Genomic DNA, 15,729 nt, shown 5'->3' on the forward strand with positions numbered 1-15,729 from the left:
ATCGCTTCACCCGACATTCAGGGCTAGGCAAGGGCCCTGTAAATCAAAAGTAAAGCTTTTAACAGGCGGCCAAAGGAGAGCTTTCAAGGCCTACAAGGTCTAAGAACGCCTAGGTAGACACAAAACAAGCCTAGCGGCTGCATTTTGGTCCACCTGCAGGCAATTCACCAAGACTTCTGCTGCTCCTAGATAGAGGGTGTTCATGTAGTCCAAGCGCAAAGAAATCAGTGCATAGATCACCTCTCTTTTCGTCTCCAAAGGCAGGAGGGGAGAAATTTCGTAAGAGTGCAGAGCATCAAAAAGAATTAGCATATCACCGCAGAGCTCTGAGGACTCATGGAAAGGGAGGTGCCCAGCTTCACCCGAAAGTTTCTGATTACTAAAGCTGGAGGGGTTGGGACCAGCAACGCAGAGGGCCATGGATCTTCTCACAAGTTGGACCCATGAAACCTAAATGGAATAATTTTCGTCTTCTCTGCGTTACATTTGAGTTGACTGCTCTGCATCCAATCAAAGACGGCTTGCATGCAGCCTGTAAAATGTGCTGCAATAAAGTCATGGCAGCCATCGAAGCTAAAGAGCAGCTAAATATTGTCGGCGTATGAGATGATTTACAGAACTACAGAGGCCAAGGGAGACAAAAAAACATTGAAAACGGTATGGATTACCGAAGAGCTCTGTGGACCCCTTAACTGACTGCCTTTGAGGTCAGAGGGAAATAACGATTGGACTCCGGATGACAGAAAGGACTTGCAGCAGTCCCACACAGTATTCCCACCCTAAACCCACGGCAGATAGTCTGTGCAGGAGGATAGTGTGGGACGATGTGAAAAGCACCGGACAGATCAGTTATAATCAAGGCTGCATTACCCTTTCCCCTCCCCAAATGACCATTTAAGATGGTCAAATCTTCTGTAATGCCAGTTTCGTACTGAGACTGGGGATGTGTTGCCTTGCTCAAGATACTCCGAAAGTTGAACATTGACCAGTTTTTCCGGAATGTTTGGAAAGGCAGGGAGAAAGGAAAAGGCCTATAATTACAAAGGATGATGGGGCCACTTTGGTCAGTTTTTAAGTGGCAGGTATGAGCACTGAAAAAAGGGAGAGGTTAAAGATTGACTTGATCACAGGGCTGCTGATATCTACTGCTGTAACTAGCAGAGTATTGGGGGGTCGCATGCAACCAGAGGTGGCAGGAGCACTTTCTGGATGCCACTGGAAGAACAGGCTAACAAATGATCCTAGAGCTCACCACTCCTGAGCACTGTGGGTTCGGACACCTACTTGGGGGCATTCTGACTGTGGCGGAAGAGGTGCAGTGGTGGGTGGAAATTCTTCACTCGCTTTCCCTGGCAGAGAGCATAATTTCAGTCACTGGATCCCCTAGAAAATATGTGAATGCCCCTTGACTGCAAATGCCATAATGGAATGATGTCTTTCACTGTGATAAAAGAATTCAGACACAGCCTTAGAGGGAGCTAAATTCACCAACCAGCACCCTACAGGAGGCAGCTGTCTTTGTCCCTAGAACACTCTTTGAACTAGAGTTTTGTTTTCTATTGTTCATTGCCTTCGGGCATCCCACCTCAAGATCTAGTAGTCGTGTTAGGTATGTGACCATTCCTGATTTTCTTCTCAACATGATTAGCATTTATAAGATTGACTGAAATCTTGAAACCGAACTGTTCTTCCTTTTCACTTCTGGTATTAGTTATACAACATTATTCAGTTATTGATCCCTTGGTCAGTTTATATTTCTATGAATTTACTGCTGTGATGTAAAAATGTCTGAACATGTGAACCTTATTTTAAGTAAACTGCTTGAATGCAGATGGTAACATTATCATAAATAGTGCTCCGATACCCAATGAGTGATGTCTTCGTTATAAACGCAAAAATAAAAATGATGTAAGTTTAAGTTCAGGGTAGTCCTTAAAGACTTTTTAAATTGATTTTTAAGTTTACTTGTTTTAACATTAGAGGTCTCAATGCCCCCTGCAGACAGACTGTGTACCTTGTGGGTATTGCAAGACCTAAAGTTCAAAATTGGTCTCTTGAAAGAAACTCTTTTAGCAAAAAAAAAAAGGGCTATGACTTGAGCTGCAAGTGCTCCACATACACTGTTTTCTCACCAGAGAAGTCCAAAACAAATGGTGTTGAACTATGTATAGCTCAAGGTGTCCATTGTGCTAGTTAGTGTATTTTCAGATGAATGAGAAGGTACCGGGCACTATCAATCTGGATGGGCATGTATCAGTTTACTTTAGTGTTAACTACAGGACTAGACATTGAGTAGATTTGATGCTTTGCAATCACTTTTTCAGAAGGGCACAACACATACTGCACATTAGACTACTTCCACGTCAGCAACACACTGAAGGAAAGGGTTAGCATTTACAAAATTACACTCTACCCACTGTCTTTTCTCTGTAAAAAAAAAAAATTAACACCTGAAAAACAAGCAAAGTTAGTTGAAAACCATGGAATCCTGAGAGCCCTCAGAGTGGCTGGAGCAATCCTAGAAACTGCCCAAGATAGAAGAAACACTACAATTCCAACCCTGCTGGCTGCTGTAGATCCAGGATGAAGAGAAACAATCAAGAAAATATCAGTAAAAAAAAAATAGGAGTCAGTGTCTCTACGAATAGGTTCAAGAAATAACCTTGCTGATAAATAAGGGTTCTAGTGGAACAAGAATAACATACAAAACATACATGCATGCATGTTAGGTTGGGCATTCGGGTACTGTAAGTTATCCATAATGACCATATTTCATGAAGCCTTTGACCTGTGGGTTAAGTATGGAAGATGGTGGAAACAAAACTCCCAAAGTTTGGAAATCATTTTGGGAGAACACACAACTACAACAACTGTATCTAGTTCCTTCAAGCGCAGAGATAGGTTTGACAAACTGGAATTTGGCAGTCAAGTTAGGGATGGGAAGTGGGCTAGAGCAGCCGCAGCTAGAAGTCCAATCTTTTGACAACAGCTGAGTTGTGCAGTGAGCATATGTACTGTTGCAGCCCAGCAGATGCAGAAACATATTAGTATGGAAAAGGAAGATGGAGCAAGCAAATCTGACACAGGTCTTGTTCTGAAGCTAAGGTATGTGGGGGGCTCCTCTTGGAGCCCAGGAAGTGCCTAAAAAGAAAACAGGTGCAGCCTGTAAAACGGTATAGGTCTGCAATGGAAGGCTTAAGGTAGACACACTGACCTGATGACTAACCTTGTACAAGCTATTCTGTATCCTGTATTCAAACATAATTGGTTGGACAATAAATCAACTTCATTTTGTATTGCATTAATGCAGCTAGGAAACCACCAAAGAACTGTTTGGCGGGAAAATGAGGAAGTACCAATGATGGGATGGAGAAGAACCTGGAGCAATGTCTGCAAAAAATCAAGTCATCTCGTACCAGCTTTGTAATTATAAGATTGAAGAACGCATAAGCAATGATGGGTACCACTGTAAGTCCTAACTGAAAAGAGGGGCATGAATGTACCCTTAATAGAGACAGATGCCACTAGGAACACAATCACTATACCCCTTGTTTAAATTAGTACAGGAACCGAAGTCCAAAGATTTTTGTGAAACGGTACCAAGAGATTTAGTTACCTCACAATATCAGTAAGCTTTTTTGTGAGAAGAAAAACAATTTCTGAACTGAGTATCCATGGCATTGTGGGGAGAGGCTGGCTAAAGAAGGACCACCTAGCTCTCTGAAACATACAACAGCCAGGTACGAAGGGCCAGGGAAGCACAGGTGGAATGTAGGCATTCTGTTTGGTCTCCAAAAAGGCAGCAGTACTTCTCTAAATGCTTAAACATCAGGCTCATCCCGGTATAAGAGGTCAAAATATGGGGACAAATTTAAAAAACGCACTTGAAAAAGATACAAGAAAATATGCAGAGATGGCAGAAGCCACAGAATAAGTATTTGCGACACAAAAAAGGATTCTGAGGCAGAGGGGCGAATGCTATTTTTTTTGGAAAGCGCATTTTATTGGTATTATTAATCTACGTATCACAATACTGCACAATAACACTGCAATAAAGAGCTGTTCTCCCCTGCTCCCTAAAGGACCCCCTTTTGAATCCCACCCCAACTCGCCACTCATAGGGTGCTCTGCCCATCCTACATCTCTGCCTCTTATAAGGATGGCATTGAGTCTCTAAAGTAGTAGTGTGAGGATCTCTGTGTGATGATCCCGCTGTAATTCGCCCATCTCTGCCAGATTTTTAAGTATATTTAAGTGCACTCCTGGCCTCATGAAACAGTTGTTCCCCGCTCATGCACCAGCCGAGACCTTTCCTTTCCTCCACTCCTTGATCAAGGGCAGTGCATCAGCTTTGCACTGAAAGGCGATGTCCCTTTTAACCACAGTCAAGCTTAGCCACAGTAGTACCTTCTTGTAACGGTCTTCCTCAACATCTGACAGTATGTAGAAGAATCAGTTTGGGGTCATGTGATATATTATCGTAAAATCCTGGGAGAAACAGGACAGCACTTTACGCCAATAAGCATACATTTTACTGCAGCCCTATACAGTGTACATTAGGTCGCCTTCATGTCAGGCATTGGGGGGAGGAGGGTGAAGCAACCACACTCACTGACCAACGTTTACGTCGCATAAGATATCCTCTACAGAGACTTCCTGATTACATAAAAAGCTATGAATCATAGGTTGCATCGCCAGGAAAAAGAAGCAGAGCAGAGAGTAAGGACAGTTTTGTAGTTGCAGAATGCAACTGTTGCACTATGGGAGGATGCAAGCATAAGGCAGGCTGTGACCAAAGGAGGGGACATGAAGCTGAACTTGGGTGTGAGCAAAGAGCAGGGAGAATAGAAAATGAATGTCAGAACCTATGTTGTTAAAATAAAAGAACCAAGAAAGCATGCAGTAGGGACAGCAAAAGTAAAGCCAGTAGTTTAGGGAGGGTGGCCAAGCACAGAGGGCAGAAAGGCATTTTTTCCCCTACACAAGAGTATTGTATTGTATTGTATTGTAATAGTATTTATATAGCGCTTACTACCCCTGACGAGGTAGATAAAATATTTTTAAAAAGCCATGAGCATACTTATTTACGATAAGCAAGTAACCATAGAACAACATGGCAGCAATCCACTCCAGGAAACATTCAAATCCAGCATTCTGAAGATACAGACCCTAGTCTGCAGGGATATCTAAAGATGGAGGCATGGAGAATGCTGGATATATGTTAGATGCATTACCACAAAATGACCACAAAGTCAAACGTCACATAATCAGCAAGCTCTGGCTCTGTATGCAGCAGAACTTTGCACACTAAGACACATTGACCTATTTTTACAATGCAAAACATGTAACTACAAGTTTTTCCACAGTGCTGCCAGCTCAAAAGAGGTCAAGCTGAAGAAGCAACCTGATAAAATGGAGACAGCGAACAGGCCAAACTAGGTCACATAAAATACTATTTTTAATGCACAGTTCAGATGTGTTTTTAAAAAAAGATGCACAATGAAACGACTCTGGTTACCGACACTAAAATGAATGTTTATTTTTTTTACACTATCATAGAGATGGCTTGTGAATACTGCTTCTAAAAACTTTGACTACCAATTCAGATAATGCACCATGACAAAATTTGGAGAGCGGCATTTCTCACTAGGGATCTGTGAAGGGCAACTCCAGCTCCTGCCCCTGAGAGTTGAAACAAGATCAACTACTCTGCATTTTACTGATTTCCTCAATATTTTTGAGTGCTTTTTAGTGTTGTAGATTCACATGTTGTGCCCACTCATGCCATCTAGTGCTGGGTGCAGAACATTATGCACTTTTTCTTTGGAGGAGTTTCAGTTTAAAACTTTGTTTAAAACGCACTGCACCAGAACACAGGCTAACCCTCTGACTGTATTTTATCCCCAAACATTAAGTGTACATATAGCGATGAGAAGAGTTATATGGTCTGAACTGAAAAAAGAACATGCATTGATGAGTAATTAATTATTAATTATTTTACCACTGGTGTTGTCATGAGCTTGTATCCAAGGAGCTGAACAGACAGAACATGTTACTTGCCCTATAAGCATCTATTCATAGCGTGTAGTGCCATTGATTCATGTGTTCAGCATATCCTGCCATGTAGTGTTGGGCTCGGACATTTACAAGTTGTTTTTCCTCTAAGAAGTCTTCGAACCACGAGGTGGGGTGACTCCTCACCTATTGTGTATTTTACATGTTCCTCCGCTCCTTTGTTAGATTGTTTTTGGTTCATCGGGTGAGCTTTATATTAGGATCAGTATAGTAAGGGAAAAGATGAACATGCGAGTGAAGGTTAGTAAAGAAAGTAATGTGTTAACTAGATAATGAATCATACGTCGACCAATAGCTACAGGGGAGAGGGATGGGTGCACATGAATCTACAGCACTGCACATTACTAATAGATGCTTACCGGGTGACATTCCATTTGCAGCATATGTTGGCCTTAGTTACACATGCTTAGCACTGAATATAAAGCAGTGCTACCTTAAGCAGTGGTTAGCCAATGGTCGAGGTAGATGTTTGAAAAAGTATTTTTAATACAGCCTGACTCACTCTAGTTGTTGATTAGCTAAGATAGCAACACAATAATGCCTTCTGAATGTATGTGGGTTATTCCAGTTAGCTGCTTTGCAGATACCCGCTAATGGGATGTTTCCTAGAGAAGCGACTGAAACTCAATTTTTTCCATGTGGAGTGAGCGCTTCGGGTTACTAAAAGTACTTTTTTACTTTGCGGTAGCAAATCTGAATACATCTCACTAGCCATCTAGCTATTCCTGCCTTGGATATGGTAGAACCTTCCTGTGGTTTTGCAAAGCAATAAACAGTTGTTGAGTCTTTCTAAAAGTCTTGGTTCTTTCTATGTAGAACATTAATACCCTTTTAACATCTAGCATATGTAGGTTTCTCTCTACTACTGACTCTGGCTTTGGGAAGAAAACTTGTAGCTCAATAGTTTGATTTGTATGAAAAGCTGATACTACTTTAGTAGAAATTTTGGATTTGTACAAAGTACCAATTTTGTTGGAAACACTTGAAAGTAAGGTTCTTCTAGTGCAAGTGCCTGGATTTTACTTATTCTTCTTAGAGAAGTGATAGCTACTAAAAAAGCCACTTTCCATGCAAGGAAATGCAATTCACAGGAATGAAGAGGCTCAAAATGTGGACCCATGAGTCTAGTGAGAACAATGTTAAGGTTCCAATGTGAGGGATGTTTGTGTTAGCTTCGGCAACACATATGGAATTAGTGGGAGAGTGGGAAAAGCATAAGCAAATATCACAGACCAATTAATACATAGGGCATTGCCCTTGAATTGGTTGTGAGAAAACTTCAAGGCAAAGTTTTGGAATTTTGCGTTGTGCTATGTTGCAAATAGGTCTATCTCCAGGGTTACCCAACCTTTGAAGTAGGAGTGCAGGAGTAGTGTGTTGATCCACCACTCATGCACTTGTTGATGTGTTCTGCTGAGCATAACTGCGAAGTCGTTTTCCACCTCTAGTAGGTTTTCTGCTAGGAGGTGGATTTTGTGAGGTACTGTTCAATGACATATGCCCTCTGCTAAGAGGGAGAGTTGCAATGAGTGTGTCTCCCCCCGTTTTTTAATAGAATGCATTGCAGTCATATTGTCTGTGCATATCAGGACTACCTTGTTATAAGCAGACTGCAAAATGTTTTCAGAGTTAGATTAATTGGTAGAAGCTCTAGATGATTGATGGGGAGGTGGTTCTGAGCTGTTGTCCTGTGAGGCTGTGCGTATGCATCCCCCAATCCTGAAGTGATGCATCTGTGGAAATGATGATCTGCGGAATTGGGGCTTTGAAGGTACGGCCCTGCAACAGATTGTTGCTGTTCCACCACTGCAGAGAGCAACAGGTCACTGGTCCTACCAACACCAGCTCTTGTAAGTGCCCCTCCGCTTGAGACCATTGCGATTGAAGAGAACAATGGAGAGGACGTATATGTAGTCTGGCTATACTTGATGCCATAATTCCTAGAAAACTCATGACTGATTTTACAGTGACTGGAGTTTGTTTGAGGGACAGGTAATGCTAATCTGAACTTTTGTACCCTTCCTGGGCTGAATTATGCTTTGGCTGTGACTGAATATAGTATTGCGCCTAGCAAAGGTTGTACCTGCAATGGTTGAAGGTGAGACTTTAAGACATTGAGTGTGAACCCTAATTTGTGTAGAAGGTTGATTACTTGTTGTGTGCCCCTGCAGACATTGTTGTTTGTTTGCACTTTTGATAAGCCAATTGTCAAGATAGTAGAAAACATGTATGCTCCATCCCTTCTGAGATGAGCTGCTACCACTGCGAGGCATCTGGTGAATAACCTTGGAGCTGTAGTTGCTCCGAATTATAGCATTGTGAACTGGTACTGCTGTCTGCTGATTTGGAAACAGATATTGACGATAAACAGGATAAATGGGAGTATGGAAATTGGCGTCTTTGAGGTTTAAAGCGGACATGAAGTCTCACTGTTGTAGTAAATAGATTTTGGTCATCAAAAGGGAAATTTAATAGATGATGTTGGACATCTAACTTAAAGCCAGAAACACTAAGCCATGCATGCCTCCGAATAAGGATACTAGCATTCACCTCTCGTGCAGAATCGAATACATATTAAATGGTGGCATGGGATATAGCTCTGCCTTTCTCTACCAACTGAATCCCCTTCTGTAGGCATTGCTCTGGTAGGTGTTACAATAACTCTTGCAGCTCATCCCATGAGGCTTGATTGTAGCGGGAGAGTAAACCCACAAAATGTGCGATGCACATGTGATTGGCTGCTTGTGCAGCAACACATTTCCCTGCAGCAACACTTTATCTGCGAGTGGTGCATCTCCAGTGTCCTAGGATTTGCTCTATTTCTAGCACTGTGTACTACTGAAGAGTCAGGGGTAACCTGTCCCTTAATATATGCTAGGTCTAATGGACATGTAATATTTTTTGTCCACACTAGGGGTTATAACCCTGGACATTACTGGAGGCCTAAATATTTGTTGTGTTGGCTTGAGATTGACTTAACATGGGAAGGGATTGTGCCGTCTTGTGTGACCTGGTTAGTGTTTCCACTAAAATGTTCCTCTCATGCTCTAGAGTATGATGATCTATCTTGTGGCAGTGTGCTGACTTACTAATACCATCATGGTAGGATGTAACATCGCCACTGGTTGGAATCTTGGTGGTGTAGGCTTAATGCTTAGGAGGCGGTGGAGGAGGAGGAGGAAAAATATAAGACTAGTGCCTCTGTCCTTTCTCTTCTTCGTAGGGACCTTGGGTGTCTCTGGACCCATGATCTCCTCTTCAAAAGTTTTCCTCTGCTTTGGAAGTGAATGAGATATATTTGGAGGTAGCTTTGCACCTACAGTTTGTCTTGAAATTTCTCAAGAATTGGTTGGAAACGTCCTTTCTAGGCTCCAAAGCTGCTTGTGTCTGCTTGGACGTCAAAGGTGTTTTGGACATCCACACACTCTTCAACACTGAATTGGTCTTTAGTGAATGGTGCTTCGGCCCGACAGTGCCTTTGATTGTTTTGGCGCAGATGGCAACTCTACATTTCTATGCGGCAAAATTTCCTTTGAATCCGATGGTAGCGCTGTGACAACTTGTGTTGTTTCGAAGGTGTCGAACTCTGTCTTTTCGGTACCAGCACCAAGGAGACTTAAGGCCTTCAACTTCTCAGATTTGGTCTCGGATACCACCATGGATCGGGGTTCCAAATGCCGTCTTAGTAGTCTTTGTCTAGGTATGGGACACTTTTGTAGATGTACTCACATGCTCTTTCATGGATGGATCAGGCTCGGAGTTGGAGCTGTCACTGCTGCTAGTCAACAGTATTGGTATGTCTATTGGTGGGGGTCTGTGCCTCGCTGAATTCAGCCTCTTGATCTAACTCTGTTGATTATTCCCCGCAATTGTGGGCACATCTTTCGTATGCCTCTGCATTGTGGGGTGGGCCCAACAATGCTCCCTTCTCTGCCAAAGTGTCTTCTTGGAGCGGAACACCAGACACGACTCATGACCCTTCAGAGTGGTCCGGGGACAGACAGACAGAGCTTACATACCGTGTGCGGTTTCTCTGGAATACTGATTCCTCACTGGAGAGGAAGATGTGTTGAAGGCCAAGCCCAGGCAGGTGGTTCGCAAGTTGATTCCACACCAGCTGGTGTATTCGTCTGTCCATACTGCTGACGTTGAAAAGAAAAAAATGGGGCACTGTAAGGGCCTTGATGCTGGAAGTGAGCTTCAGTCACAGAGCTCCGAGATTGACGTATAAACCCGATGGCGGAAAGAAGAAAACAATCAAGCAAAGGACCTGAGGAACATGCAAAATACATAATAGAGGAGGAGTCCACCCACACTTCGTGATTTGAAGACTTCTTCGAAGAAAAACAACTTGTAAATATGTAAACATCTGAGACCAACACTAGATGGCAGGATATGCTAAGCACATGTATCTACGGCCAAAACATGACACAAATATAAAGTACTAAAGCTCAAAACCGATTGCCGCAGGAATGCACACCTGGAGTAGTGCCAGTATTTAAGATTTTCTGCTTGATCAATTTTTTCTCTATTTTGATAACCAGTATTGGTCGCTATTATATAGTAAGGCCCTTCTTGACTCAGTGGTAGTGGATGTAAAAGCTCTTGTTCATGAGATGCTTTGGGACAAACCAGTATCACATATTTCTGTAAGAGACTGCACTTTCTCTTCTAAAACCAGTCGGTGCTTGATGGCACGCTGGTGGGGTAGCACCCACCTGACTTCTCATTCCTTGCTATGAAGGGAAACGGGTGAAAATATTCCTCCCTACTTAAATGATGTCCGACTGTTACTCCTTCCTTTTGAGTATTTCATGCATTCGAAAAAAGCTCTGCTATTTCTGTTCTTGGGAGCACTGCTTTCTGCTATAATTTCCAATATGGTTTTCGACAACACTGTTAGTCTTAAGTACAGCCTCCAAGGTGAACTTGGTGAGTCTGTTTCTTTTCTCAAGTCCTGCGTACCTAGGGTCTTTACACCATCCTTCATCCTGCGAATCGTAACATTTCGAACAAAAATAGGAAGAACCACTATAAGTATGATACAAACTTGAGGTTGGCCACAAGGGGTCAATGATGTCATCTGTAACCAGGAGGTCTCTATCTGGAAAATTCATGACAGTAACCCTAAAATGAGCTACAGCCTGAAAGAGCAAGCTGAGAAGATTAAACATCACAACCGTGAAAAAGGGCGGAAGGCACTAATTTTACCAAAAAGTTTCTTAACCAAACAGATTACAAGAGATGTCAAGTGTAAACCCCCAAAAAACACAAATGTTTACTGTTCATCTTTATAATAAAAGAAAAAAAACAAGTTGCTGAAAAAGACTGCTCTTTTGTTCACGGACTCTTCACAGCGAACAGAAAAAAAACAAATTGCCTAACTTGACCCTGAAACAGTGCAGTTTCTGTAAATCGTATAAGACCATTGTTGATTTTGATAAGTTTATATCCTAATGGCAAGGACTAGGGCAATGGTTGTCAGACATATGTTCCTTATAAACATGGCTGTAAATTACTAGTAAAAAGCGAAAATTACAGAAAACATTTCTCCTTAAAGGCGGATTTTCTTTGATGATTTTAATATGAAACAATAGACAGAAAACATTGCTCCTTAAGGGCAGTTTTGCTTTGATAGTTTTCTTATATCACTGTGTATTCATTATGAAATGTTTACTGGGGAATAAACATGACCTCCTGTCTTCTGCCATCAAGAGAAAATGCTAGGATGGAGAAAATGTTTTGGCCCATGTTGCCAGAGCTTTAAATGGCAAAACATCAGTGTAGCACTAACATTCACAATTTCAGACTCTGACTCTATTGATGACTTGGGTAGATTAGACAGAATGGCAACAGTGCCTCCTCTGACTGAGGGCCAAAGAAGACTGTTCTCAAGCTGCAGCTTCTCATCGATATCTCCTCATATCTTGACAGCTTAAGAAAAGACGTTGCAATGCCGCCTTCCATAAGGCACCATTGAAGAGTAGCACCAAACCTCCATAATATACTAGGTCAACATGAAAAAAAGAAAAAAAAGAGTCTGTGTCTCTTACCATTGAGAACCGGTGAACAGTGGTACTAAGAACTCATGACCCTCTCTGATCTATTTCATGATATCCATTCTATTCCAACAAAAGAGGGAACAATAGCTCCTTTCAGATGTCAGTGAAGATTTCCACAGATTGCCCTTTACAAATAAGGAAAACACCTAACTCAATCCAGCTCCTGACAGAAAAGTAACTATTTTCACCATAAACCATTTAAGATTGGCAGTAAACCTCAGCTAATTACCAGAAATTTTATTTACTTATGGATTTTGGCTAAGCACAACCATGACTTCTAAGGAGTCTCTTTCAGCTATCTGTTTTGATGAAGGCCAACAATACAGATGCTACAAGGAAAAAAAGTAGATTTTAAGACTTGCATACACTTTAATAATGAAACCCGGCAAAGAATGTCTAGTGGGATCTAATTTCACAGCATGGCACCTTATGCCCTAAATATTCTCTCCCCCCCCCCCATTTCCTGTAATTACTATGGGCAACTGTAAAATTGTCTTTATTGACAGATCTAAGGTTGCATTCCACTTCTAATTTTTTTAAATATGTCCTTAAGAAACTTTAGGCCTCTGCCATGGTAGATTTTAAACATCATGCAAGAATCTCTGAAGAGAATTCTTTTCTTCACTCGGAGCTTATGTAGTCGCTGGATATAGCTGGAGACTAAGTCAAATCTTTTAAGACTAAAGAACAGTCTCACCAGTGCTTTTTTAAGGTTTTTGGAGATGACTGATTGCATTGGGAGGCCTTAATAGGAAAAACTGCCATAATTTAAGCATGATGACACAAAAGCACTGGCGATTGTGATCTTATGGATAAATGGGAGGAGTGAATTGATGTGTGGTAAAACCAGTATATGGAGAACACGTTTTGTAATCTGCTGCTCTGGGTTCAGATCTGAATTCAGGGTGGTTTCCAGGTTTATTTTGTTAAATCTAGGCATGATCTTAGATTTGTCTGGGTTTAGTTGCAGACTATTTTGTCAATCAAGGTGATACAGCACCAAGCGTGGAAGAAAGGTCTACAGTGGCATTCAAGGGGTCATCATTCAGATTGATGATAATCTCCGTAACATCAGCTTATAAATAACTAGTCACATTGAACTGACTTAGGATGTTAACGAGGGGCTCAATATAAAGATTGAACAACTGGGGTGACAGTGCAGATCTCTGTCAAACTAAAGAGGTGGAAGAGAAATAGATAATTATTTAAAGTAGTTGGGTTATAAGTGCTGACAAAGTATATGGTGATCAATGGTATCAAAGGCAGCAGTTAATTCCATGAGTACCACAACTCCTAAGTTTCCGCTGACCACAATCATTCTAATATTAGCAATTGCTGAAATTACCACTGGTTCAGGACCGAAATAGGGATGGAACCTCACCAGTGTAAAAGCCAATAAATTATGCTGTTCAGTGCAGGACTTAAGTTATTTAGTGACCAACACAAAGCAGCAGAGATATAGGTATTTAGTTAGATGGATTACATAATGTATTTGAATATGTCTTAAGACTGCTTTTTTGGGATTTTCTGGGACCTTGCCTTCCCCAAGTAAAGTACTGATAATTTGTAAATAAACTTATTGCACCCTCAAGAAACAATAGCCTCCTAACCAGTATTTGAGCATGACAGGCCACTATTTCTTTAGTGGAGAACAGCCAGCATGAATGCAATACTTGTAAACTGGTAAACTGGTGAGGGGTTACACAACATACTGAGCTGTCTGTTTTCCCTGTGAAGGAAGGAAGATCACAAGCACAGTTTACTCTCACCACTGTAATGCTGCTAAAATCTACCAACCATTACCCTCAACAGAACCAGCAAAGGTGACAAGCTTCAAAAAGGATGGCAGCAAGTCTGCTGTCTCCAGTAAGCATATCTCTACTACTGCTTACTTTACACCAGAACAGGGAAAGACTTCCCTTCAAAAACAAATCCTCATGTGTACCCTGAGCAACATGGTTTATCCCTGGGGATTTCAGTCTGCCTCACCAGTACAAAACAACAATTAACAGTGACAACAAGATGGCAACTGAGGGTGGGTCTTGTTATAGAATACTGCCGGATGTCAATTCACATAACACAGAGGTCTCAAACGTCATTTGTACTACACCTCTTGAAATGGGGTCTTTCAGAAGGGGTAGAGAGAAGTGGCAGTTTTAGAAGTTATGGAAGCAGTTGTAGACAGTACAGGTTTCCTCAAGCAGGCGTTTGGTACAAAGGAGGCAAGGGACAGGCATTTCTCACCTTAGCAAGGCCTCCACTCAAGTGAACAGTCTTACTTTCTCTGTGACAACTTAAATTCTAGTTGAGATCTGCACTGTGATAATAGATGGTATAACACACACATTAATGTTACAGCACAAGCATAGCCTAAGGATACAGTCCCTTCCAGGAAAGAGGATTTTGTGGCAAACCATTTCTCCCATAATGCAACCCACAGACCAAAGGTCCACTGGCAAAGGGAGGAAAAGCAGAAGGAGAAAGAGATGAAGACAGTAGCAGACGAGAGCAAAGGCATTAGCAGAGTGACAGCACACATGTGGGGGTATTCCACACAGAGCAAGACCAAACATGCACATTAGGTATTTACTGTGATAACACAAAATCTACAGAAGCTCCCCAATATACATTACATCTCTTACAGCACAGTAGCTATACCGGCTCTTCCACCTCCACTTACAGTGCGGGACCTCACAAACAAGCAGAGATGCTGCTGAAGGTTTGAGTCATCCACAAGCGGGCTCAAGAAGCTCCATGGGTACACTTCACATCCAAAATCTCCCCAGTACCCCTAAAGGTGGGACAGGGAGAGACCTCACATTTAACCCCTCTTAATATTTAACACCTTGGAAGGGATGCTGTTTTGCCTGTATATATTCGTCCTCTCTAATTCACATGAACAGATAAACCGTTTTACATACATCAGGCTTAGAAATGTTTGTACCTCCCAACTGTGTCCAGTAATGCTGTAATGCCCAAGGACAATGAGCCATCTTTAATTGCAAATGAGACCCCAACTGTGTTCTCTCTCATGCAAAATAAACCTTGAAGGCACGTGTCCCACCTCAGGAGTTACACTATCTCTGTAACAATAACCCATTTGTGAATGTACTTTAGGCACACCCGGCACAATGAGGTCTGGAAAGAACTGATTTCTCCCCAATCTAAAAATAGTTTAATAATCATATTATACGCCCTAAAATTATCAGTCCCTCACCATTTTCTTTATATCCCATGCCAAGGATGACCTCTGGTGCTCTATAGTAACGTGTTACCACGTACGGCGTCATCATAAAGCTGGTCCCTGCAGTCCTGGCCAATCCAAAGTCCAGAATCTTAAGCGTGCAATCTGACTTTACAACGATGTTACTGGGCTTCAGGTCCTGGAAGAAGGAAAATACAGAAGATGATTCACAGCTCAAAAGAACAATTTATATGCATTGAAAATATAAGGCAAAAGATGTTCACAATGAAAGATTTAGGCCTAAACGTAGACCACACAGAAACAACCTTGCTCTGCAAAGACAACTAATCTCAAAAAACAATTTACAGGTGACATGCGAGGGTATCATTTTCTCACACTCAGTATAAA

At 41.8% G+C, this 15,729-nt stretch overlaps 1 protein-coding gene across 5 annotated transcripts in view; it reads right to left on the reverse strand.

The window, feature by feature from the left end:
- MAPK8 (mitogen-activated protein kinase 8) overlaps window positions 1–15,729 on the reverse strand; it is a 410,861-nt gene that overhangs the window by 195,672 nt on the left and 199,460 nt on the right. For 3 of the 5 annotated variants that reach the window (XM_069240892.1, XM_069240890.1, XM_069240894.1), the window contains one exon: window positions 15,355–15,520. In XM_069240892.1, the coding sequence (XP_069096993.1) occupies window positions 15,355–15,520 (166 nt within the window). Of the gene's footprint in view, window positions 1–14,517; window positions 14,590–15,354; window positions 15,521–15,729 lie in introns of all 5 variants that reach the window. The other 2 variants (XM_069240893.1, XM_069240891.1) reach the window with 1 other exon arrangement.

Source organism: Pleurodeles waltl, chromosome 6 (assembly GCF_031143425.1).
Source record: "Pleurodeles waltl isolate 20211129_DDA chromosome 6, aPleWal1.hap1.20221129, whole genome shotgun sequence".
Lineage (NCBI taxonomy): Eukaryota > Metazoa > Chordata > Amphibia > Caudata > Salamandridae > Pleurodeles > Pleurodeles waltl.